The sequence below is a fragment of the Aptenodytes patagonicus genome, chromosome 7 (assembly GCF_965638725.1).
Source record: "Aptenodytes patagonicus chromosome 7, bAptPat1.pri.cur, whole genome shotgun sequence".
Classification (NCBI taxonomy): Eukaryota; Metazoa; Chordata; class Aves; order Sphenisciformes; family Spheniscidae; genus Aptenodytes; species Aptenodytes patagonicus.
This window is the reverse complement of record NC_134955.1, coordinates 61,309,373-61,336,828: the sequence shown is the minus strand read 5'-3', so window position 1 is coordinate 61,336,828 and position 27,456 is coordinate 61,309,373. Positions and strand designations below refer to the sequence as shown.

General features: G+C 39.9%; 1 protein-coding gene across 3 annotated transcripts in view; it reads left to right on the top strand.

Moving 5' to 3' along the window:
* CDC42BPB (CDC42 binding protein kinase beta) overlaps positions 1-27,456 on the top strand; it is a 102,648-nt gene that overhangs the window by 28,293 nt on the left and 46,899 nt on the right. For all 3 annotated transcript variants that reach the window (XM_076345497.1, XM_076345496.1, XM_076345495.1), the window contains exons 2-5: positions 1,137-1,228; positions 13,574-13,657; positions 17,169-17,264; positions 21,764-21,912. In XM_076345497.1, coding sequence (XP_076201612.1) covers positions 1,137-1,228; positions 13,574-13,657; positions 17,169-17,264; positions 21,764-21,912 — 421 coding nt within the window. The remainder of the gene's footprint in view (positions 1-1,136; positions 1,229-13,573; positions 13,658-17,168; positions 17,265-21,763; positions 21,913-27,456) is intronic.

Genomic DNA, 27,456 nt, shown 5'->3' with positions numbered 1-27,456 from the left:
CAAGGCAGTTGACCCCTCTTGTAGGAATTCTGTTTGGCTTATAACTCATTAGCTTAATCATAATGTAAGGTGAGGTAAAACGGGAGTCTGGGCTGTGCAAGTAGTAGTTCTGTGACGTTTTATTCAGTTGCAAATGGGAAAAATACATGTGTTTAAAAACTTCAGTCTTTTTAGTCTAATAATGTTTGTGATGAGGTGAAGAAGAGCAGTCTTTTTTGTACTTAGAAGTGTAAGCTGCTGCTTTGTAGACACCATACTTGCTCTTGTGCAGTTTAGCTTGCACCACTGTTTTTCCTTATTGATTTGGTCTTCATAATCAGAGTAGTGATTACTAAACAGTAATCCTCATCCTGTGATATGCTAGAAATAAATGAAATATCCTGAATGGGAACTGGAGAGGAGAAAATTGATCTGCAGGTACAGTGGAATTTATCAACCAGATATTTTGAGAAATGTCTTGAATCCAGTTGGGACCACCAGAACAAAGTAAGTGTAGGTTAGTTAATTGCTGGACCTCTTTTAGGCTACAGCCCTTCGATACTTAGTCTAATTGAGATCTGGTGAATGTTGCTTAACAGAAAAGAGAGTTCAAAGTAAAAATCTTAAATTAGCCACAGATCTTGTAGAAAATTACTTCGTTGCTATTGAGTAGAGACAGCTATCTCTTGAGAGTGGGTTGTTAAAGCTTTACCTGGTACTAGCTGAAATAATAAAAAGTAAAGCTGAACTCTGCTTAAGAGGAGAATTATTCTAGTGGCTGAAGGATAGGACAGATTTTTCTCTAGGGTTTACCAATAATGAATCAGCTCTCTCCCTTTTACATGGTCCTTCACTGACTCACAAAACCCTAAAGAAAAGGGGAGGGGGGGGAAATCCTTCGGAAGGACTACTTTGCTCTTTACTCGCTGGCAGCAAGGCAGAACCAATCACAGGATTGAACTTTTTTAAAAATTCTAAGTGTTAATTAAATAGTGTAATTAATATTTTTTCCTTCTGTAGTTCTAGTAGTAGTTGAAAACTACTATTGCACTGGGTATGCAATGACTACTTTTGACCTCTGGTTTATGGATTATTTTGGCTTATGATATTTCTCTTCGTAATTGAATTTGCCTTTTTTTTTTTTTCTCCTTAAACAGCAAGACCATTTACAAAATTGGTAAAGGAAATGCAACTCCATCGAGATGACTTTGAAATTATAAAAGTGATTGGAAGAGGTGCATTTGGTGAGGTAAGAGATTTTTAACTCTCAGTTGTAGTAATGTAACTTTCATCGTTTGTGCATCTGATTTCTTGTTACAGTTGACCTGTACTTGTCCTAAAGACAAAAGATTCACACAGATGTGTTAAAATACTTCCAAATGTGGGATGTCGCTAGGTACTAGTTGAAAGCTCCCTTTGAAGCAGGGTATTTAGCGTCCAGTTCTGCCATTTCTGTGACTGGCTCATTCTGACTTCAGTGTAGCAAAACAAGTGTCTCTTCAATGTGTGTATGAACAGGGTGGTCCCACCTAGCAGCTGCACAGCTGAATTTGGGATCTCTTCTCCCACTTGCCATATGTACTCTTCTGTGTTGCTATAATTTAACACAGAACTGGGCTGCTGCTATGGTAGGAAGGCGGAGGCTGCTCCACCCATCTGCCTGTCTCTGTAGCAATCTGGTAATGCAGAAAGACGCATTTGGCTGCCTCAAAGGCTGTTCCCTGTCATCTTTGAAGATCAAAGGCTGCTGGATCTGGTTTTTTGGACAGCAAGTTGAATCATGCTGGGATGATAGGAACGCCTTGTGTTTTGAGGACTCGTCAGTCCCAGGACCCTGGACTGAAGCTTTACTTCTTAATATGCTTGATGAAAGTCTCATCAGTCACAGAAGTCTGATAGGGCTTGCCACTGGCAAAAGCATTCATGAGCATGTCCCCTCCAGTAGGCATAGGATACCTGAGGCTTCTGGAGAACCTTAAAGACAACCCTTTCAACATTAAGTACGTGTAACTAAAGCCATAGCTGTCAGCAAAAGAGGTTATTAACTAGAGAATTTCTAGAAGTAAAAAAACCCTTAGATTTCTTGCAGGAAGCTTCTTTTAAGTAGTGCCACACTAAAGTAAAATGTAGCGTCAGCCATTAGCGGCTCACTTCAGCCCATTAGACTTGGTTACAACTTCTGCTGCGGTGGTTAAGGCTAGGCTTCCTTATTTTCGTCTCATGTTGTCTCCACAGACAGCAGGACTGCATGCAGTGCAGGGCTTTCCTTCCAAGCATGGTGTGCCCTGAACACGTCAAACTCTTTCACATAGGGGTTGATTGTGGGACAGAGGTATCGCATGCAGACCAGAAACTAAGCCTGAAAAATGCCAGGACCCTGCTCAACCTAGGTTTAGAAAGCAATGAGGTTTCTATGTGCATATGCACTTGGTAATGGGCGAAGTAATAGCTTCATATCCACGTAATTTTAAGCTACTTCAGAGGCTGCTTTTGAGGAAAGTGGACACCTAAGACAGAAATTAGTGTTTCAAGAACATTTCTTCATCTGTACCATCATCTAATGATGTGATGAGGTAACATGTAGTTCATGTGTAATCATCATGAGCATAGCTGCTGAAGGAACTTGAGCATTTTAAGTAAAATGTCCAGATAAATAGTAGCATATTGACCGGTAAGACCAAAGTTCACTTTCTAGTGGATGTTGAACTTGATGAGTTGCAACATTTGTTACAAAAAAAGGAAGTATTATCTTAGGGTAGTGGAAATACTGCATAAAAATCAGTTGGTTATTTCACTTGAGTGTTTGTTTTTAGCTGGCGTGTATTATTTGAACATGGCTTTTAGGGAGAAAAGTTACTACAAAGAGTTTGGCAGGAAAAAGCAGAAATGGGAAAAAATTTGCTAAGTCTAAGGAAGGGCTGAAAGCTACATATTAAGTCCAGAAAAGAGGTCTGAGCAAAGAGGTTTATGAGTAGATAAGAGGTCTAGAGAACCAAGACAGTAGTAGGTAACTGTCTACCTCTCCATTAGGGTTTTGATTCAAAACAGTAGCACAGTTTTGAAAAGAATGCCCCCACTTACTGCAGAATGTTTTTGCTGTGCATGAGCTGGATATCTTTTGGAGGAAACTAAACCAGAACCTCCGTTCCAGGTGTGCACCAAATGTGCTTCTGGCCCCAAGGAGTACATAAGAATCAATCACTGGGTTTGACTCTCCTAACAGCTTCAAAGCATGTTTGGTCCAGGAGACCAGGCTATATACAGTCTGAAGCAAAATTCATGAACTGCATACAGTATAGATGGGAAGGCTCAGCACAGGCTACTTTCATCTGTTGTTCTGGTCTTGCTGTGCCAAATTACTTGCTGTAGTGGCTCCGACCACTGATATCTAGAGAATTTTAGATTAGTGTTTTGGCAGTTTGTCTCTTGGTGGGATTAGAAGTGGTTTCTGGATCTTTTCAGAACCAGACTTGTGAATGCTATAGCTATCAAAAATGGTTTCAGGTCAAGGGAACCCTTTACAGCGACTTGCCCATGGTGTCAGTGTTGGGAATGCCTTCACACAGTGTAACTTTAAGGAAGGGCTGTTTTCCATAGTACTTGCTCTGTTCTTTTTCAAAAAGATGCTCTTTTCCACTTAAGGAATTGACCAACTGGAAATCTCAGTACAACAGCAGATGAAGTATTTATATGGACTTAGAGACTTCAGTTTATACTTGCTTAGGGGGTTTAGGATGACCTTTCATAGCTTTGGATCAAGAGTCTTAAGGAGTATAAAAGATACAAATTCTGGGTGGAAACTTGTATTAATAGTGTTTGGAGTGCCTGAATCAACAATGTCTTTCATATTCTTTCATTTGGAAAAGCGTGAAACTTAACTAAAGCAATTCGTACACCCCATTTCCCCAGTGGAAATGAAATTTCACAGAAGTGAAATGAGAAAGTATCTTAATTTCATCCTTCTGTTAGAGCTATGAGTGCTTACAAAGTCAGTGGTGTTAGTTATCTGTCAATATCACGTTGTCTTGTTCATCTTTTAATTATAAAAGTTTTAGTTTATAGTTGTAGCAGCTTGAAACTTTTTGATCAGTTTAAATTATGCAGGAATCATTGATTTTAAGCTCATTATACTTTAATCCCACTTGTCAGAGAATATTTTGTGCTTTTTGCTTATGAATGAATCCTTTGACCCTCGTGTATACTCCACTGCTATAACTGCCAAATATTATAGGCATTATAAAATAGTAATTATATAAAAGTTGACATTCCATAATAAGAAAATAAAATCTAGTTTTTTTTGAGAGGGACTTGTGGCATCTGACTTATATAAAGCAACACTTAGAAAACTGAATGGGGGAGCTGTAAGTAACTTTTCCATAGTACGTTCATACACACATAGGAACTATGTTAGAAATTAGTTGGTGGGATTCTAGTGGTTATAAGGTTGTTCATTAGCTCTTGTTTAAAAAAAAAAAAAAAATCCAAACAAAAAACCAAACAGCTATCTGCTAGAAATAAATTTTAAAAATACTTATAAAATATTTTTTAGAGTGCATAAAGAAGTTAATCAGAATTAAACTAAACATATTCCTGTTAGAATTAAGTAGTGTAAATTAAATGCTGAACAGCTAAACAAGCCAGACTTCAAAAAGGACAAAAACTATGTTCCATTCTTCTCAGTTTAGCTACTTTGGACTTTTTGGAGAATGCCAGGGGCTTTAGTTTTACCAAAGAACTTTTGCATAAATCAGTAGCTTTGAAGAAAGATAGCTTAAACAAAATAAAGGCATGATATTAGTTATTAGTTAGGATCAGTGGTCAATTTTTGCCACGCAACATGTAAGCCAAGGGAAAATACGGTCTTTGACCAGAGAGAGGATTGAGACCACATGTGAGCTTGTCCCTGTGAACACAACTGCAAAATCAGCATCTAATTTAAGGCAGATTGATATAATCACCAGTACATATCTGTACTGGCATGTCAGTGTCGTCGTCTTTCTTTCTTCTTTTCAAACCAGCAGAACTCAACCTGCTTCCTTACACTTCTTCCAGTAATGTGAGGACAAAACCCATCTGGTAATCCAAAACCACCTGAGTGAAAGTTCTTATAGCATGGAAGATCTGAGAAAGCAAGAGAAAAAATGTTTCTTAAACTTCTCATTATTATGCTAGGACAGAAATAACCTAGCTCAGAACCTAGCGATTTCTTCTCTAGCCACCTACCAAAACAGACAGTTCTCCTTTTCTTATAAACTAAGCCAGCTACTTTGCATGCAGGGTAAACTGAATGTCTGAATATCCTTTACAGCAACATTTAAGGCTCTGACTCCTGGAGTCACTGGCTTGAGAACATAATTTAATTTTTTCAGAAGTTTCATAGTTATGAAGAGAAGTTTGAAATGTTCTTTAAGTGCATGACAGTTAGAATAGCATATAATTTGAAATACGAGCTGTAAGAAGGATAAACTACTTGTGGCTCTTCCCCATTTCCTAGGGTGTATTCGCCTGGGTGTATACCCAGCTGGGTGGAACATTTTTGTGAGTGCCCCAATGTGACTTTCAGTCTTTCTTTTTTGTGGGTCATATAGGCAGATAGCTCATGTGCAGAGGGGCAACCTCCATGAGGAATAAAACTAATAATAATTAAGACCCCCCACCCCCCAAAATAAAATCAGATCTAAAATGGTTTTCTATAATCTTAATTCTGGTTGCTATTAATAAAGTTAATGTAGAAGCCTGTCTTTGTAGATAAGAATGTGTTGTGTAGGGTAAAGTTTTTTGTTAACTAATGAAAATACATATTCTTTAGGAGAAGATTTAAAGAATATGAGCACAGAATGGAAAACTCCTCCAGCTTTTAGACCTTTAGAAAACAACACCAAAACAAAAAACCCAAACCCACCTATGGCTTGAAGTTTGCATGTGCCTGACTACTCCTTCCATCTAGAAACACTGTGGACCATTATTTGAAAGGAAATAATGTCCTGAGAACCTATGTTTGGTGGGATTGTGCCTACCTGAGAAACTTAGGCCAGCCTAAGAAGTGCCTTCTTTGTGCTTGGTGTTTGCCTTTGCATGCCAAGGGAACTGGGAGCACTAGTGCTACAGTATGGTAAGAAGGACAGGAGGAGGATCCTGTGTATGGGGACTGTCTGGCTCTAAATACTTGCACTTGCTCCTTTGCAAGCTTCATCTGACCTCTAAGTAATGTACTTGTAAGTCTTTAAGATCACTTTTCCTCATTTTGTGTAAAAGACCATTTAGGCACACTGCTGTAGATTAACACATTTCAACGAAGAACAGTTGTTGAAGGAAGAACCGTGTCAAGATGTACCTTGTTTGAGAACTTGGATTGTATCATGTGGCTGACACCTCCTGGAAATTTGGCAGCATGGGACTGAAACAATTGTTTTCCTTCCCTTGTTTGTTAGCAAGGATTTCTTGAATGAGCAACGCTTAACTGTGGTTGCAGCGGAAGGGTGGAACTGCTTGGTCTTGCTTAGCACAAAAATAACAAAAATTCTTAATGTGCCCCACCTAAGTATTATTGCTCTGGATGGATTAGAAGTACCTTTTCATATAAATGCTGTTGTGTACAGACTTGATCTGTGTAGTGTTTAGTAATAGGACATGTCACCTCGACTCAGGATGCTTAGTCAGAGTCTTAGCTGGAATCAACAGATGTAAAAATCTGTTTCCAGAAGAAAACAAATAATGGTTGAGAGAACAAGACCGATCCCCTGTGTACCACGGGTTTCTGATAAATTATGTGGTTCCTAATGAGAGATATACTGGCTAAGGCTGCAGTGAGACTCAAAGTGAAGATGCAAAACCTAAGCTTCCTGCAGACAGTCGTGCTTGGCGATGCGACGCAGAGCTGTTTGTGCCTTCTCCACCTTGTAATTGCAGCTGTAGGGTACTGAGTTTAACGTTTTTATGTACTTCTAGAAATTAAGCTGGGGCACAGTGAGCCTACAGACTGCAATTAAGGCTATTCAGAAGCTTTGGTGATTGGTATTAGGTACCCAGCAGGGACTGTGCCTTCCTACATTGTAGATTAACAGAATTCTTAAGTATTGCACACAACGTATGACACTTTTCATCCAGCTAGTCAAAGAGTCAAAGCGTTCAGAATACGATGTGGAAGAAATACTTAATTAGCTTTGCTGTTCCACAGTCTGCTCTTGACAAAAAAATATCAAAGCAAGCTATTTTCTGCTGTGGAAATGGACAAAGAAAGAAGCTGCTTTGTTTTGAAAATGCTTCAAAAGAGCTGGTTGCTATCTTAGTCCTCCCCAGCTCCGTGTCTGTTTGTGTGGCAGCACCAAGTTACTATGGTGACAGGCAGGTTGCAGGGAGCTGGAGAGACACAGTTCATTGTAGTGCTGCTGCAAGACCAGCCATTTGTCTCTGCGGTCCCCCCGATTGCTGAGGAAGAGCTTAGGTGTTATTCGGGGCCTTTATTCTTCTTTTGCAGAACCTTTCTGGTTGGCACTTGTAAGTGATTTCTTATTTGTGCGACACGAAGATCCACACCGCGTGTTCAAAAAAAATTATTTTGCTCCGGAAATGTGCACTGTGGTATATGAACCCTACCAAAAGACACTCTGGTTGCTCATTTTAAATGTAAAATAGACATTAAAAAACTGATAGAGCAGTCCGGACCAGTTTTTCTCAAAGATGCGGTATTAAAACTGTTAACTAATGAGCTACTTATCAAAGACTTTTCATATCCAAGTGTATCGGGAGGATAAAGCAGTTCCTGCAGTGTTTTTTCAGTAGCTAGTGTTCAAGGTATCAATAGCATGAGACAGAAATAGTAGAGTAAAAGTGGCATATACAAGCTTTGACTGAGGGAAATGACTGTAATATTCAACTATTAATCTGGTAATAAGACATTACGGATAAATTGTTTACAGCTGAAATGACATTTTGTCTCTTCCCCCAGTTGAAAGGCTTGTCTAAAATCTCTGCTCAAATGTCTAAAGCCATTCCAAGTTCCTGCCAAAGGTTAATTCATGGTAATTTTACACGATTTTATCCATGTAATTTTATTACCCATTAGCCTAAGCAGATCTGTTATCTTTTATCATCCTTATTACTGATGTCCTTCCTTCCAATTTTATTTGTAGGTAGCAATCATACCCACTTTTTGACCTTTTTTTTTTTTTTTGAACAAGCAAAGCTTTTTCTATTCCCACGGTAGTATGAGAGGCTTTTTAGTTCCTTGATCACCTCAATAGTCCTCCTTCACACCTGCTCCAGATAAAGTTTATTTCTCTGGGGTGCGGCTGTGTGTGGAGTTTCCAGTGAGTTTGTATTTCTACAAGGCAGTAATTTTTACCCCTCCCTAGTGGTGTGTATCTGCCTATGAATTCCAGTGTTTGCCTCTTTCTTAACTACCTGTTGTTATGAGCTGATTGCATGAGGATTATCACCTATATGTCGGTGGTGTTCTTTTCAGCTGAGAACTTTTTGCATTTGAGTTTCACCTTATCCCTCAAAGTCCAGTCCTTGAGGATAAGTTTTACCTGAAAGTTTAACGTGCCACAAGCATGAATAGTGTGTTAGGTGGCTTTTTTATCTTTGCTTTGAAACTAATGCCAGCATGGTTTCCAAGAAGTTGAACATCAAAGAATTTATAAACTTTCCAGTAGAAAGTCTTTTTGTTAACTATCTTAATTGTTTTCTGGAAATCCAGTCTTGCATTTAAATGATTTCTGTGCTTTCTTATGCCATGCTTATCATTTACATAAAAAAAAATTTGTAACTTGATACTGCTTACTGATGTTGATCATGTCACTCAAAGGGCAGAGTACAGTGGTGGGAAGTTCTGTCACGTTTGTAGGGGCTGATTTGGCTCAGATTTCCACCCTGTAGATTTCATCAGGGCATGAGGAAAGGTGGAACTTGGCCTAGGCTGGCTTTGCACATTGCAACACTAAATGTCAATGTCAAGTGGCTTTTGAAGATGAAAATGCAGCAAAATACTTCTGTAAAACAATTCAAGAAGCAAAATACTAGTTCTTGCCAAAGTCTAAAAATGTTATTTTAGCTATATTGGTTCCATTTTTATTTTATTGCAATACAAGTGAAACAGAGCTTTGAGGCAAAAAGTACTGGAAGAAAATAGATGGCAGAAGTAATACAAATCTGAAAAGGTTTTGTGGTGTGTAGTCACCACAGCTGGCTCTCACTTATGCTTTAGCCCCAGTTCTCATACATGTTTTGACATAAATATGTCTTAAGTTGGTTGAAGTGTAGGCAGTAGGATTCATTAGGCTTTCTGAGGTCCTTGAGGAAACATACTTTATCTTCATTGCAGTGTCCCTGTTGCCGTGAATCTTGAGCATGCCGAGTCACAGTGACAGTAATCAAATCAGCTGGTGACAGCTTAGACCCATAGCGGCTCGCCTGGAAGGGGGGGCTGCAGTGGTGGGGGAACCCCTGCATCTAGAATTTTTCTTTATCGGTGTTTTAAGACTTGGTAAAACAGAATCACCTAAATCTCTCTACCAAACCACTCTGTGATTGTTGAGTATTCAGAACCCTCAATTCTCTATTCCAGCCTAGCATAATGAGATGCAAGTTGGGTAAGTTTTAATTTTCTTAATTTGACACAGGTATCAAAGATAGTTGTTCTGGGTCAAAGGTGTGTGGATTAGTTAGCCCACATCCCATCCCTTTGGCCAGGTAGAGAGGTGTAGGAAAAGTCCAAGGCCAGAGCAGAGCTGAACCCTCCCAGCTTCCAGCGGCTGAGGGTTCAGGGACTCCCTAACCACGCCTGTAACTCAGTGGTCAGTAGTCTCTGAGGCTTCTGCTATGTGTGTTATTCGGGTATTAAGCATGTACTTAAATACTTTCTGAATACTTAGGTGTCCACAGCAGCCTGTGGCTGAGTTCCAGAACTGTTGTGTGACAATAATACTTCCTTAATCTTGCTACCTTTTTATTTTATTTGATGCTTTTCAATTTCTGTGTTACGAGAAACAGCAAATAATTGTTCTGTGTTCATCTTCTCCACAACATTCGTGGTTTGTATGCCTATCATAGCTGTTATCTCTTCCAGGCCTGGAATATTTTTCTTCAGAAGCTATTTTATACTTCTGCTTGTGCCTTTTTTATCCTTTCATTATCCTTAGCATACTTTTTTTTTAACTTCTGTTACAGTGTAAGTTGTAATAGCCTTGGAAATGAAGAGTGAGCATCAAAATTAAATCCTGTTTTTTTACAGTCTGTGCATAACATGGGCGCTTGTTCGGCCAGTAGACTTTTAAACTTTGAAGATAGAAGCAATGATTTTTGTTCTTAAAGTAGGCATTTGCAGCAGTGTACAAATCTGCGACCTTTGGAATCCTCTGAACACCAGCTGAGTATTGTTTTCTTACATTAGTAGGTGTGATGGATTGGTATGCAGTATAGGAGCCATCATATTTAAAACCTGACATCTTGCATGGTTAACACAATTGCAATATAAGAGGTTTCTGTTTGATCTCGCAAAGTGGTCAGTGTGGCTATTGTAATTGAATTTGAGGTACGCCAGAGAAAGAGGAATTAATACAAAAGTAAGAAAAAACTACACCACAGTGTCTCAGAAGCAGCCAAAGCATTATATGACAAATGTAAACTTAGAAATACTGCCACCTGATGATGAAAGTAGAAGAAAGCTAACTTGAGGAAACGCTGAGGTGTTTTATGGAACAAAGGATGTAGGATTTTTTGCAGTATTGCAGCAGTGTTCTTGCTTGTAATAGTACTGAGTTTATCAAGGCCTAATTTAGTTTGTGCTTCCCTGGTTCAGTTCAGACATCAATGAGGTTTGGATTTTGCATTTCTGTTTGCTTGTTTTCTTAAAAAAAAAAAAAAAAAAAAAAAAATTCTAATGATTTGAATGGGTTGAGGAGTCAGGTCATAGAATCATAGAATCATTGAGGTTGAAAAAGACCTCTAAGATCATCGAGTCCAACCATCTGGTCTAGTCAGGCCAGAGTTCTGTTACTTATGTGAGGCATCTTCTGTACCGTTCAGGTTTCTTTTCAGAGATAAATTTCTTGGGGAATTAGCTATTTCGCTGTATGATTACATGAAGTTTTCTGCTGGCACAAGCAGCTGTCCCACTGTGCCCCTTTAAAACTAAAGCAGCAGTGTGTTTACTGGTGCCATAACTTGATAACCACTTACTGTGAAAATATGAGTCAACTTTCCTTTTATTCATTCCACTTTTTCTTCCACAGAAGACAATTCTCTTCCTCCAGAAAGTTTAAATTGGGCTTTTTTAAAGCAGTCCTTTCAGATGAAAATAAATAGCACTAATACAGATAGCAACTGGGGAATTGCTAAATAGGTCCTACAGATTTGGCTTCCTTTTTCTTTTTTCTTTGTCCAGGCCTGTTCTCATTCACCACTTTCTGTTCTAGCCTTTGCACAGCTCCTCAGCTGTGCGTGTCCTCCGCGGTGCCAGGCTCACATCACTCCTCAGCAGTTGAGCACGCTTCAAACTTCTGTCAGCCTGCAGTGCTTTCAGACAGTGATGGCCTTAGATAAAGTGCAGTAGATGCATAGCTGGGTTCTGATTTGTGCACTATATTTGTACTGAAATGGCTGAGCAGTTCTAGTGTTGTGGTGTAATGAAACCTGAATGTTGCTACTTCAGGGCTCGCAGAGCTATGCTTGCAAATTGCTTCTGCCTCAGAGATTTTGTTTGTCTGCAGCAGGTAGTCAGTTTGGTCTGTCCCTTCAGTGGAGATGGGGGTATTTCCTGAGTCATCATGTTCTGCATGGAACAGAGTTTAAAATGTATAGCAGGTAATGTCAGCATCTTGCAGTTTCCCAAAGCTTTTAATGTGTAGTTTGACTTACAGTGTGCCTTCAGCTGTATCAGGCAAATAATTCAATTAAGTGTATGCAGAGAAGTTGTTACAATGGCTTTTAGCTGCAAGGCCGTGACGAGGACAGGAGCAAAGCTAAATGTTTTAGGCTATTACCGAAGGTCAGTGTTGAGCAGTTTCACATGTCCCAAAGAACCTCATGTGTTCAGACGAGACATTCTCATCTTACTCATCCTTCCCCCACAGCACGAGCAGTGTCTGTGGGAGGTGTTTGTAGGCCAGGAGTCACAGGGATGTAACGTAGCTGAGGATGTTCCACATAGCTTACAGAAGCTTGTTCTTCGTGCTGTGTCTTTCCCAGCTCCATTTAGGGCCAGATTCCCATGTCTTTCCTGTGATGGGTACCTGCTAGTCCTTTTCTTAAGATATGTTTCCATTACATGACTGTGTGCAGGTGTGTACTAGGTGTTGCTCATCCATTACATGACCTGGTGAGTGGAGCTTCACACACCGAGGGGTGGGAGGCTTAGCTGTGCATCTGCAGTCAGGTGTCTGTCTACATGTGGATATCCCATTCTTGTGTTACTGGAGGAGCAGTCGTCCCCCTGCCCCTCATGTGGAGCTTCTTTACTGGTAAGGTGCAGGGAGGTATTGTATTTCCCTCTTCCCTCCTCAGGACTTCTGACTTTGTATAGTGTTGCTCTGCTTTGACACACTATTCCAACCTTGTTTTATAGTTAGCATCGTCTTAGAGTTGCTGCAGCTCCTGAATCCCTTATAGATAGGAGTTTTTAAGCATCAGAAGAGGCGAGCTATGTGATTCCTGTTAACTTTTCCCACTGTTATTTAGAGCTCTGTTAAAAGCAATGGAAGCTGGTCGGTTTTCTACTTCTGAAATAGAGGCAAGCTGAGAATCAGCAGAAATACTCAAGCAGTCCATGTATAGTCCTGTGAAAGTGTTGCTGTCTTAGTCGTGATGCCTGCTTTTTCTTTGCCAACTGGAAGAATTTTGTGGAAATGGTGGCTTTACTACAAGAAGAATTAGTTTTGGTCTTGCAGAATACAAGTCTTGGTCAAAATAAAGTCTTTGCATTCCTAAGCCTTAAAGTTTCTGTATTATTCTGTTTTTTTTCTTCCACTGTACAGCTGTATGCACAACTACTGTTCATAATAGACCAGTCTGAGCAAGTCTAATACACAGGATGCATAGTAAAATGCTTCAAGCAAAATGATGAATAAGTAAATGAATACTGTTTTTGCTTCTTTTTAAATATCTGCACACAGTACACAAAAGCATGTTAATTTGAAAATATCTTTCAAGTTTTTGAAACCTGAAATGTGAAAACAAATTAGTCAAATGTAGTGTATTTCTATTGACAGCAACCTTCCTTGTTTTTACAGGCTGGCCTTTTAAATGTTGCCTCATTGGCTGAAGGCATGGTGTAAAAGTATCGCTTGTTCTTGGCAAACATTGCAGCTTTACTACGCATCTTCATATGAAAAGCTTCATACTCCTCCTGTATCAACCCCTGTGTACTTGATCATGAGCACTTGACCACACATGGTGTGCTGTGCATCAAGTACATAGTTATGTAGGAGGAGTATAGAAGGAGCAAAGACTCAAGCTGTAGTTTATCAATGTGTGAGCTGATCACTGATGACTCCTCAGTAACTTATTTTATTAATGTTTTGTTAGTATTAAGCTGTTTAAATATTGTATTTCTCTGACCATGCTGTTGTTACATAAAAATATTTTACTATTTCAGGTTGCAGTTGTTAAAATGAAGTGTACAGAGCGCATTTACGCAATGAAAATTCTGAATAAATGGGAAATGCTTAAAAGGGCAGAGGTAAGTAATACAGTTCTCTAACGCAGAGAATTTTTAAAATGGCGTTAGGAAAATTACATTGAAGCTCTTCCAGATTAGGAAGAATTATTTCATGAGCATAGGAGCTTCATTCTTTTTTCTTTTTTTCTTAAGCTGTTTTAATGCAATCAAGTCTGACAGTCCCTTCCAGGCATCTGTTGTTCTCAGCATTACTGTGTATTCGTTTACCAGACAGTCTGCCCTAGTTCTTACCCTGAATTTATTGGCCAGGTTTTTGTTTACGATAAAGGCAAGTTAAGGACTACATGAAGGCTGGGATTGGTGCTACTATGCCATTCACAGCTGTACACAAAAATTTATGAAAAGGTCTTTTTTTCTCTCGTGTTCAGAAAGCAATGTAAAGGAGCTTTGCATCCTGCAGTTTGTAACAGGATTTATGTAACTGGTGAAACTATAACTAAATACTTTGGAATCATGGGTTCAGATTGTAAACCAAAATGCGTTAAAAAGGTCAATCTGTTTAAAAAGAGTATTTTTGATGAAAGGAGATGTACATTGTCACAACAAATTATGCAAATGTGAATGGGTACTTCATAGATTAGGAAAGGACCTGCTGAGAATATGCCATGGGAAATGGCATATTCCTAGAATACCTACTCTTGCACTGTAGAGGAAAAACTTGTGGCAAATGTAATATTACATAAATTAGCAAATTTAATGAGCAACAGATTTTAGGGGAAAATACATGTAGTCCATCAATACTTGCAGCAGTTCTGTTAAGGGGCGAAGGCCAGCTGCTTGCTGAGGACTGAGCCTGCTGACCCTTCCCTGTCCCATTCTTCTGTCCCCTTCCTGACACCTCCTCCCCCCCAGCCTACCCTTCCTAGTCCCTCCCTTCCTTTCAGTGAGTCAATGCCAGCTCTTTTCCTGTGAATAAATCTCCTCCCTCTTGTTAAGCCCCTCTTCACCACTGCCTTTGCCTGTTTTAGTCACACTCCGTCCATCGGTCCATGCTCTTCTTTACGAGCGGCAGCAGCCACTGCCACTTGGCTGTTCTTTGAGCTGTCAGGAGAGTTCACGCTCTTGGCTGTGCTGCATCAGCGGTTCTGCATTAAGCCTTCCCCTGTATGGGGGAAATTTGTTGCCCTTTCTAGATAGGTTTCAGTTGGGTTAATTCATTGGTCAGTATAGAATTGTTTTAAACACAAATGCTTGTAGGGGGCTCCCAAACTCTAATGGTAATACAGCTATGCTGGCTTACTTCAGCCATTTTTGAAGTGACTTAATTAAATGGCCTACCTAAATAGCTGAAACTTCTACATGTAGAGATGTCCTGAGAAGACAGCTGTTTACAAATTGTCTTCAAATTATGCAACTAACTCCTCTTACCCTCTCAGGCAGGCAAGAGGTGGAAGAGGGTTATCCACCAAGAAAGAGGTATAATGAGCAATAGTTTTCCCAATACACACTTTGGAAAAGTAACAGTCCAGTTAAGTTCTCTTTCCACTCATTTTCCCCATCTACAAAGGATAATAACGGAACTGTCTTCTCTGCTGTGTCCCTTTCTTTTTCTATTCGGTTTGCTCGCTTGATTTGGCTTTTCTGGATAAGCCAGACTTTATAACCTGCATATCAAGTTCATAAAACATCTGGGTGTTAAAATTTCCCAAATGTGGTAAAACTTGTTAGTTTTTAAAATGAAGCCTGCAAGAATACAGTAGCCTCTTAAGTGGGCAGTTCCACTGAAAAGCAGACTTCAGGTGTTTTATTATCCACAGTATGAGTGGTCTAAGAAGCACGTTGTTATACTGGTTTATTTTTGTTTTGTATGACTTATTAAACATAGCAAAAAGTTATCTAAATGCTGCTTATTTGTGTACTAGCTGCAAGAAAAAAACATATGGTCGGAAGCCACTAAAATACAGGAAAGATTAGTGAATACCAACTGACATCCGTAAATGGGTTGCAAGCAAAAATAGGCATGCCGTTTATGTTGATAAGGTGGACCATTTGTATTCATTGTTCTGACAGCAAAATACATAGTCATTAGTGTATTACTGTTGACAGTTCCAAATAAGTCCTGACTGGCTGATTCAGTAGCCTGTCGTGCTTTTTCAAGGCACGTCTCAAGGCCTTTTAAACTAGCGTAAGCAGAAGAGGAGAGTTTTATACTTTGAATTCATGATGCAAAGTGTTCAGCAGCATTACTGGTTTTGAAGTGTTCCTAACATTCCCTCGCTATTTGAGGTTGCACAGTGAACTGGATCAAGGAACTGATGTCCTCGAAAAGAAACAAACTAGTTTTCTGTCTTGGCAGCCTCCTCACATCATGGTGCCAGAAGAACTGAGAAGTGCTGTGCTCTGGTGCTGCGGGCAGGGGATAGGATTACTTGGAGCTGCTGTTGCTGCCAAAGTTTTTGTAGAGTGATACTTTGGCCTTGCATTCATAAACTGTTAAACCACTCTCAGTTAACATTTAATTACAATTTACATCTCTCTGCACCAATAATTACTAACTTCACAACGTGGCCGCAGCATGGTCGTCTTCAGTAGAAATGTAAATTGGCTTTTGCTTCTTTAGGGGGAAAAAACGGTTGAGATATGGTTATGAGATGCAATCAGTATATGGTAAGGCTTGGGCTTCCCAGGAGCGTTCCTTCCATAGTACATTTTCTAAGACATCTGGACAAATGGCAATGACAAAACAAAATAAAAAACCAAACAAAAAAACCAATTATTATCCAGAACCCAAACACTTGAACTGCAGCTACCGAATATCCTAATAATGGCTCTCTGGCTTGAGAGTAGTGAAAGAGTCCCAAGGTCTGCATCTTGATAGTTCTGATCCAATAAAAACATTAATATATTTTTATTAAGGAGGACTCGCTTGAAGTTTATGAAAGTTGGATTTATGTAAAGATGCTGAGAAAACCTGTTACACAGAGCTTGCTTCTCTGAAGTGTTGCAGTGGGCTGTTTGAAGTAAAGATTACTGAAAATGAAAATGTATTATTCTGGACAAATATAGGAGAGTAATAGTAAAATCTACTTATTTCCTGTAGTGTGTTGGCAGTGTATGGAACTGGAACTGTAATGTAAGAAAAGTATACATGAAACTCTATTTTCGCAAAGGTCTTTTTCAGAAGAACCAGACTTACTTTCCTACAGCCATTGTCTTTCTGCTACAGATTGCAGTGATAAGTTGTTATTTTTCTGGCTTTTAAAAATACATTATGGAACAAAGATTCAGCGTTGACTCGAATTGGTTTATGGGCTTTTTGGTGTTTTGCGGGGGGGTGTTGTGTGTTGGTTGGGTTTTTTTTTTTAAGGTCACAGTCAGGATTAGAGTGACTGAATGCCTGACTACAAGCCTGCAGAGATTCCCTGGTTTGTCACTTGTGCAGACTGAATTCCAATGAATAGAGACCTCTGTTCAGTAATTTTAAATAATCCCATAAAACATCCATATATATTCATCCTGCGAAAACTACTTGTTGATGTTGACAATGGCTTTTTCCCCTCTCTTCCTTTAGACAGCTTGCTTCCGAGAGGAGAGAAATGTCTTGGTGAATGGAGATTGTCAGTGGATTACTACGTTGCACTATGCCTTTCAAGATGAGAACTATTTGGTATGTTTGATTCATCAGCAAATAAAGCTTTAGGTTATGAAAGAACTTTATTTTTGGTACATTTAAGGATATTAGTGCAATAAATCAGTCCACTTCATGCCTTGCAGCACTGTTTCAACATTCTTGTTTTCTCCCTGAAGAAATACTTCAAAGGGCTGACTGTAACTCCAGGAGAGTGAGAAAGTCATGTAGTACTATAGTATATAGAGGTTTAGTTAAGCACCTTAAATTAACTAATCTACCCTTGCATACAATATATCATGCTTAAGTTTAATGTTTTAGATAACATTGCGGTTAAATAATTTGAGAGGTGTTAACTCTGAAAGTAAGAAATATTTTTATTTTATTTTAAACTTTCAGAATGTCTTTTGAAGCAAGATTTTGTTTAAAAGTGGCAAAAGTAATTTAAAATTTTATTTAAAAAACTTGATTAAACTGATATTTTAAAAGCCCCAGAAAAAAAATAGCCTATTTCTTAAAAGTGTTTAAATAAAATATGTTTTTAAATCAGCACAGTGGTCATCTCAGTAGTTTGAGAGGCTTTAGCAACCGTTTATAAAGAAAGTCGTTACTCCTATTACATTTTTTTTAAAGATGGGTTACTAGAACTGTAAAACATATAAGCTATGTTTACCTTAGTCACAGAAGTCAGGAGAGTGCTGGTCAGGAGCAAAGTCGGTAAGCCACAACATACTGCAGTATACTGAACCATACAGCTTTTGTGTGGCTACTTGAGGCTGGGTTTGCAAACCTGCTATTTCTGTAACAACTGACATAGTTGTAATGTGAAAGTGTTCACCTTCTTAACACTTTTTAGATAGTACCACAGTAGCAAGTCATGATTATAAATAAGAAAAAAATGTATTGATAAAAGGCTGCCGATGAGTTCAGGAACTAAGCATATGAAAGAGTTAGAAAATACTCTGACTTTTTCACAAGTGCTGAAACGAAACAAATTATTTTGACCTTCATGTTAGAAGTATTTTCAGAACAAGAAGCACATTGTAAGCAAATAAGTAGTCGGGTTTTAGACCCTCATTTACAGGCTATTTCCATTGAAAGTTTTGTGAAAGATCCAGATTTTCAACCTCTCAAAGTTTAGTTACCTCTGGCACTGCCTCATGAAGGTAGCTGATAATTTCAAATTCCCTTAGAACCAAGCAGCCTTCAGACTTGCATAAAAATATCCTAAGACATCCCATAATGTAGTATTTCCAAGTAGCTTCTAAGAATGGAGCTACCTAAGAAAAAATTGTTAGCTGTGCAAGATAGCATGCAGTAGTAATGACGGTATAGAGAGGAATCTAGTGTTGCTAATACCTTTTTATACAAATCTGTTCCAAGCAAGCTATAGCAGTATAATACATTTCCCCAAGTTGCCAAAGACATTTAGATGTTGAAGTTTCACTTGACAGCAGAATTTAGACATGTAGCATCTAATTTAAGATCCAGTATCTAAGAAAGCAACAACTCTGCCTGGCAGCCAAAGTCAGCAAATTCCCAGCTTGCCTGAGGTCTGGTTCTGCATGTGTTGAGATGCTGCCTTCCAATTTGGTCTGTTACTCAGCATCCATCTCATGTAAATGTCTGGTGCTCACAGATGGAGTGTATCTGTGTCTCACTCTGCTGTAAATGATGCGTGAAGAAAAGGTGAAACACATCAGGAAGTGACTTTCATCCAAAAACCTGGACAGAAGGTTCTCTTCCATACCATCTTAGTGGTCCACTTGTCCAGGGGCTAAAAGATGTCTGTTCAGTTCTCTGCTCAGCTTGAAGAAGTTTATAGCCATGTTTTTCCACATCTCGGGAGAGTGCTGCCGTGTCACAGAACCTGAGCAGATTGGGTTTACTTTTTAGCTGTGCTGTTCATCCTTGATTCTTGTAGAATGGAATGCAAAGCTGAGAACAAAACAAGAACAGACAACAGAGTTTGGTTCTCCAACCTGGAGTGGACATCAGTCCTCTGAAAGAGAAAGCTCTAGGTTCTGGTGTCTGCTCCCAGTGATGTTGGAGCCTTATAGCTAATGATTCTGAAGTGCAAAACCATGTAAGGTAACCCTGAAGCAGAGCAAGAACCTTGGTATCTTCCCACACCTAGGGCTTTGCTGTCCTCCTCTGGCTGCATGATAAAGGGCTCAGAATGAGACAAATAAAGAGAAGATGAGATGTTAAGGTAGGAAAGTAGTAGCCGCCCTTGGAGAGTCTAGAAGTAATTGGGGTTTTATTCCCTCTATTTAATATTAGTAGAGCATGTGATGCTGCAGAACTTACATATAAGCAAGAAACACAAAATTACACAAAATATGTTATGTTCTGGAGTTCATTGTCTGGTTCTGCTTCTGTAGTTTTAAAATGTTTTAGAGGCAAATACATCATGTGGTAGTGTTTTCTAAACAGCCAACTCTTAAATGACATTACATGGAAATGCTAGCCTGGCTTTTTTCTGGTTCCTAGAAAGCTTTTTGTAGAGACAGTTTGAGTCAAAATGGGTTAAGTAAGCCTTTGGTGATTTTGCTGATGCAGATATGGTGTACATAAAACATAGTCCATGAATATTAGAAATATGTATGGGACCTGAAGTTTTTAATCTCTTCCAGATTCAAATCTGTTAGTTTTCTTGTGCTTTACCAGAAAAATCTTCTTTCCCAGTCTCATTCAAGAAGAAGGGCATATGTGTGTTTGTGTGCTCTCAGCCTCTTAAAGGCTCCCGAGTATTCATGAGAGTATTTTGATGTCTTTTTTTCCTTTGATTTCTAACCACTCTCCCCCTGTTCGATGCAGTCACTTCTCCGGACGTGATACCTCTAGATTTCAGCATCTTAATACCCTTTATTTTAACCTCATGTGAAGGGAGAAGTGCCTCCTGGCAAGAAAATCGTTGTGAATTGGAAGATAAATAAAATTTGACTTTCTTACAGAAGAGGTCTTCCATCTTTCTCTGATCCAAGTGCCTCATTTCATGGGTCAGCTGAATTCTTGCTGAGTTATGAATGCTGTGGGAGCTGAGGGAAGCGCATTACCTTGTCTCTTTGACAGGCAGGCTATTTCAGCTCCCACAGAAGCCACTCTAAGCTCTCTTATATTTGAATTTGAGAGAAAATACTTTAATACAATATCCCTTTTAAAAGATTCCTGGTTCCTGTCTGTAGCCTTTTGTTTTCAGATGTAATTGTTGTATGTGTACAGTGTTCCAGCACACGTTTAGAATTCCTTGATGGGTTGTGCAATATGGACTGATTGATTTCAACGTAAGTGATGAAATTTGCCTATCAGATTAAGCTATAATTTGAATAATACGGAGAAAAATATCAATATCAAAACCTATGCCTCTTGGAGTTGCTCTTTTAAGCCAAAAGCTAGTGAGGAAATGGTTAGTATTGCACTTTATGTTCCTTTGGGTTCCTGTCTTGTTTAATTATTCTTCCCTTGTGGAAGATGAATCTGTGGCAGGGACAGTGGATTGCAGGTTGCTTTACCTTGAGGAGAAAAATAAGATCACTGCTTTGGAAAGTTATTTCCAGAATAAGCAAAGTTATTCCTAAAACCATGTATCAAAGCATCTTGGGAAGCATGGAACAAAATGACTCAAGACCGGTAGTACCAGATAAAGTCATTATGCTTGAAGTGATGGTCTGGATTTAGGTGGATATTGCTAGGAAATATCTAAAATGTAATCCCTGTTTTGTGGTATGAGAAACAAATAGCGAGTCTGAGTCCTTTTCTTTCACATTACCCTATATGTGTTGATTCTTTCCGTGGATAAGATAATGCTGATTGGCCTAGGAGGCTGTTTACTTTTTCGTTGAAATGTATTCAAAAGAACATAAATGTTTGATTTTTAAGTTTCCCACTGCTGCAGTGCCTCTGGCTTAACAGTGCTTCTAGCTTGTCATGGGCATCCCTAATGTATAGTGTCATCAAGCTCCTGCCAGCTATGTTATGCATTCATGATGTGGCATGTGCCAAGATGAGTGAAGATGTTGATGTGATAAGTCCCATGTTTGGAACCACTAGTAGTATTGAAATGGTACCAAAACTAAAAGTAGTAATGAAACGTGTATTTTAGACTAAGCTGCATCAAGTATTGTTTTTAACTATAGTTTTTTCTTCCTGCATGCTCTGGAAATTGTCAGTTTAGGGGTTGATAACCTACATTAGTTTTGGTGATACTAGATAATTTTCTTTGTGTGACACTGTAGTTAAGACAGAAATAAACTCACCCCAATTTACTCATTTGTTGCTGCCATATCTTGGTTTTTTTGTGCAAGAACTGAATGCTGATGTCACCCTTACTGTGATTATTAAAGGAATATGGTATGTTTTTACACTAAATAAGCAAATAAAAGTAATGCAAATGATTACCAATTTTGACAACTTTCCCAGGGATAGAAAAAAAATTAGTGAAAACGTTTTTTTTCAGCAGATAACTGATGAACTTTATTTTTTTTTTCTTACCACCTGTTTCTTAGTACTTAATTGCTTTATTTCTCCTTTTTCAGTATCTAGTGATGGACTACTATGTTGGTGGTGACTTACTGACACTTCTCAGTAAGTTTGAAGACAAACTTCCTGAAGATATGGCTAGGTTCTACATTGGTGAAATGGTGCTTGCTATACATTCCATACATGAGCTGCATTATGTGCACAGGTAAAATGCTGTCTCACTTGGGAAAAAAATACGTGTACAGTTATAAAACATTAATCCTAAAGATATTGCTACATATACAAATGGGCACAGTAGCCACAGGCAAACTGCTGTGGGTACTTGCTTACTACATATTGTATAAAAGCTGTATAAACTATTACATTTTAAATATCGAGTTTTGGTGGATTGATATTAGAAGCAGTGACATTTATCTGACTAACCTTTTACTAAAGCTTTTTTTTTTTAATCAGGCTTCTTGACTTATTCTCAATTCAGTTCATGAATATTTATCTGCCTTTTTCCAAGCCAACCTAGAAGTTTGAAGCAGTTTGAATTCTCTGCAAATGTTTAGACATTCAGGGCATAAGCAATCCAGGAGGTTTCTGGAATGCGTCGATGATAAATTCCTTCTCCAAGTGGTAGAGGAGCCAACGAGGAGAGGTGCTCTGCTGGACCTTGTTCTCACCAACAAGGAGGGGCTGGTGGGGAATGTGAAGCTGAAGGGCAGCCTGGGCTGCAGTGACCATGAAATGGTGGAGTTCAAGATCCTTAGGGCACTGAGGAAGGGCGCACAGCAAGCTCACTACCCTGGACTCCAGGAGAGCAGACTTTGGCCTCTTCAGGGATCTGCTTGGTAGAGTGCCATGGGACAAAGCCCTGGAGGGAAGAGGGGCCCAAGAAAGCTGGGTAATATTCAAGGATCACCTCCTTCAAGCTCAGGAGCGATGCATCCCAACAAAGAGGAAGTCAGGCAAAAATGCCAGGAGGCCTGCATGGATGAACAAGGAGCTCCTGGACAAACTCAAACACAAAAAGGAAGCCTACAGAGGGTGGAAGCAAGGACAGGTAGCCTGGGAGGAATACAGAGAAATTGTCCGAGCAGCCAGGGATCGGGTTAGGAAAGCTAAAGCCCTGACAGAATTAAATCTGGCCAGGGACGTCAAGGGCAACAAGAAAAGATTCTATAGGTACGTCAGGGATAAAAGGAAGACAAGGGAAAATGTGGGCCCTCTCCGGAACGACACGGGAGACCTGGTTACCCGGGATATGGAGAAGGTGGAGGTACTCGATGACTTTTTTGCCTCGGTCTTCACTGGAAAGTGCTCAAGCCTCACCGCTCAAGCCATAGAAGGCAAAGGCGGGGACTGGGAGAATGAAGAGCCACCCACTGTGGGAGAAGATCAGGTTCGAGACCATCTAAGGCACCTGAAGGTGCACAAGTCCATGGGACCCGATGAGGTCTATCTGCGGGTCCTGAAGGAACTGGCGGATGAAGTTGCTAAGCCACTATCCATCGCATTTGAGAAGTCGTGGCAGTCCGGAGAAGTTCCCACTCACTGGAAGTGGGGAAAGATAAGCCCCATATTTAAAAAGGAAGACCCGGGGAACTACAGGCCAGTCAGTCTCACCTCTGTGCCTGGGAAGATCATGGAACAGATCCTCCCGGAAGCTATGCTAAGGCACATGGAGGACAGGGAGGTGATTCGAGACAGCCAGTATGGCTTCACCAAGGGCAAGTTCTTCCTGACCAACCTAGTGGCCTTCTATGATGGAGTGACTGCATCAGTGGACATGGGAAGGGCTACAGATGTCGTCTATCTGGACCTCTGTAAGGCCTTTGACACGGTCCCCCACAACATCCTTCTCTCTAAACTGGAGAGGTATGGGTTTGATGGGTGGACTGTCCGGTGGGTGAGGAATTGCTTAGATGGTCGCATCCAGAGGGTAGTGGTCAACAGCTCAATGTCCAGATGGAGATTGGTGACGAGTGGCGTCCCACAAGGGTCCGTCTTGGGACCGGTACTGTTTAATGTCTTCATCAATGACAGAGACAGTGGGATCGAGTGCACCCTCAGCAAGTTTGCAGATGACACCAAGCCGAGTGGTGCGGTCGACACGCCAGAGGGATGGGATGCCATCCAGAGGGACCTGGACAAGCTCGAGAAGTGGGCCCATGTGAACCTCATGAGGTTCAACAAGGCCAAGTGCAAGGTCCTGCCCCTGGGTCGGGGCAACCCCCAGTATCAATCCAGGCTGGGGGATGAAGGGATTGAGAGCAGCCCTGCCGAGAAGGACTTGCGGGTACTGGTGGACGAAAAGCTGGACAGGAGCCAGCAATGGGCGCTCGCAGCCCAGAAGGCCAATCGTATCCTGGGCTGCATCCAAAGCAGCGTGGCCAGCAGGTGGAGGGAGGTGATTCTGCCCATCTACTCTGCTCTGGTGAGACCCCACCTGGAGTCCTGTGTCCAGCTCTGGAGCCCTCAACATAAGACAGACATGGAGCTGTTGGAGCGGGTCCAGAAGAAGGCCACGAAAATGCTCAGGGGGATGGAACACCTCTCCTGTGAAGAAAGGCTGAGAGAGTTGGGGTTGTTCAGCCTGGAGAAGAGAAGGCTTCAGGGAGACCTTGCAGCCTGTCAGTACTTAAAGGGGGCTTATAAAAAAGGTGGCGGCAAACTTTTTAGCAGGGCCTGTTGCGACAGGACAAGGGGGAGTGGCTTTAAACTAAAGGGGGGTAGATTTAGACTAGATATAAGGAAGGAATTTTTGACGCTGAGGGTGGTGAGACACTGGCACAGGTTGCCCAGAGAGGTGGTGGATGCCCCATCCCTGGAAACATTCAAGGCCAGGTTGGACAGGGCTCTGAGCAACCTGATGTAGTTGAAGCTGTCCCTGCCCACGGCAGGGGAGTTGGACTAGATGACCTTTAGAGGTCCCTTCCAACCCAAACTATTCTATGGTTCTGCAGAATTTATGCACAATAAGCCCATAATAACATCAGTGCATCTATTTACCTGAGGTCATCCTGAAACAGTTTTTGTAATGAGTGGGCATGTGCCTGTCTAATTGTTTCTGCACACAGGGTGTATATTCCAGATCAGTGCCTACCATCATGTTAACTTGTGTTCTGTAGTAGTTAAGAATATATAATACTCCTTATTCTCTGTCAGAGGAAACTGGTCAGGAAGGTAGAGTACACTTTGTATGCTGCTTTTTTGGCTTCCTCTTGGAAGAACTGTTTTAGAAGAGCTGAGTAGTGCAGGGGAGGCACTTCATAAATACTTTGTTTCATCATTGCAAGAATCTTGATCAGGTGAGAATTTCTATCCTTTGCTTTTCAGATTTAACAACTATGTATGATATGTCAATTAGAAAGTAAAATTACACTAATTCTGGAAACCTTTGCAGTTGTCTCTTTATATGCTGACTTTATAGCTTGATTTCAGTAAACAGAGAAGTTAGAAAATACAGAGCGTGAGAGTAGCGAGGTTTTTCAGTTAACTGGAAACTGCTTATGGCTCTACAAGTAGGTTTATGATAGGTCACTGAAGTCCCAGCTCAGGAGAAGTGGGACTTCATACTAGCATTGTATCTGACTTGGCAGGTACATCTTGGCCAGGTCCCTTTACCTCTTTATGCCTTTATTTCTTAGTCTGTGAACTAAGGATGGGTTTACTGTCTCTTTTATGAAATTTATGGGTGAAAACCATTAGGTAAGTGGGGTGATTTTTATTTACAATTAATGTTTAAAAGACACAGGGAATTCTCCAACTATAATGCTTTGAACTCTTCTGTTTGGACTTTGATCACTGTTTCGAAAAGAGAAAAGATACATAAACTTTAATACTCCTGTGAATAAATGTGGACAATATGTAGGGATTTAAAAATGGTATTGACTCAGAGAAGTTCACTAGAGGCACCATTGCACCCATTTCCGAGGAAGGTGGCCTGACTAACTGACCGGCTACATCTTTGCATGGGGCTGAATGAGTGTCTGTTGTGGCAGTAGGAATGAATGGCTCTGAGGCCAAAACATACGCTTTGAATAGGAGATGTATGAATGCCCAAGAAATTACTGCTTGGCAACTGGAATGGATTAGGAGGAAGCATGATTGCTCTGGAGAGGATTTCAAGGACCCTTTAAAGGCTTATATGACCTGTTAGCTGTAGATAGGAAACAGTGGAGCTCAGAGAGGAGGCATTAAGCCTTTCTGAACAGAAACGGTGTTCCCTTAGGCAAGCGAGATCTGCATGCAAAGCAGAAAAGCAGAGATGTGTTAGATGAGATTGGCTCATGCTTCGAATGGCACTGTGAGCAGTGTTCTTCAAAAAACAAACAAACAAACTGGTGTATAGTTGTATATAAGCTTTAATAGTCCTCTGCACCTACTGAGCTTGACTTGTGGTTATGGGACTGTGAGGGAATGATGACAATATCTGGAACTGAAATATATGGAATAAGTTTATTAATAGAAAATCACTAATGAATTTATTGGGAAAGCATAGTGAGATGGTCTAATTTTCTGGGTTAGCGCATATTTTTCTGTGTTATAACAAGTAAGTATGCATTTAATTTATGTTGACAGGCATAGATTAGCATTTACTATTTTGTCTTAATACTGCTAATAAGCAACAGTATTAGTGAAGTTTCAGTAACTAATTTCAAAGCATTAGCCCTTGGTTAAAAAGTGTTAATTCAAGTTTGTGTTGGAAAAATATATTAGACTGGCAGGATTTTTACACATATGAGGACCCTTTGTTAAACCTATCATGGTTTTTCTCATAAGTCTCCTCAGGTGTGAAACTGGAATTCAGCACCTTGAAAATCAGACATCGTCAACTTCCACATCTGTGTAGCAAGGTGTATTAGAGCACTTTTTTCCCCCTTGTTCCTACTAGTTCTAGTATCTTCCTCAAAAATTAAGCTGAAGCTATTGTACAATTTTTAAGTTTTTGAGCACGTGTAGTGGCATTTGGAACTTCCCATTTGAAAAGAAATACAGTATTTTATGGTGCAACAAGACTGGGTTTAATGTAAAGCACGTGGTTTTATTTATCACTAATAGACAGTATTATTTGAATAAATACAATACCTGCAAAAAAACCCAAATCAACACATTTATAGGTTTGGTTATCTTTTTTGGCTTGCTCAGATAAATAATAATATTTCAGAATAGCATGGTGATATGCTAGCATGTTGGGAGCTGATCCTGGATAGTGTTGGCTGAAGAAAGGGAAGGAGACTGATAGATGTTACCTTGGAAGACGTGGATGTTCTCCTTTTTTAGCCTGCAGAATTGGTACATAACTGAGTTGATTCTGTTTTCTGCACTTGTTGTTCTCTCTTCCTTTCTCGCCACCTTCCCAACATATTGGCTAGGTGCTCTTAAAATCATTTGGGATATTTTGAGGCTATTAATTTAAAAAAAAACCCAAAACCAAACAGCATAGTATGTATCAGGACTTATTTAGTTGTCTGGATTGATCTTTTACTGATACTTTACTTTGTGTGAATTTGGGTACAAAGTGTTGAAATAATGTGGTTAATTGGTGGACTAAATTCAGTTAACATGCTCTTTAGTAAATCCTTCTTGGCTGCCTTCCTGATATCAAAAAGAATATAAAGTAATGAGCTAGAATGAAATGGGAATCTTAGTTCCATGTCATTTAGTAGCCTTAGCATGCTGTATACTGTTTTATACCCTGCTATATGTGTAAGAATAGGAAAGACTTTCTAATGTTACTGTATCCTGTTGAAATGGCATT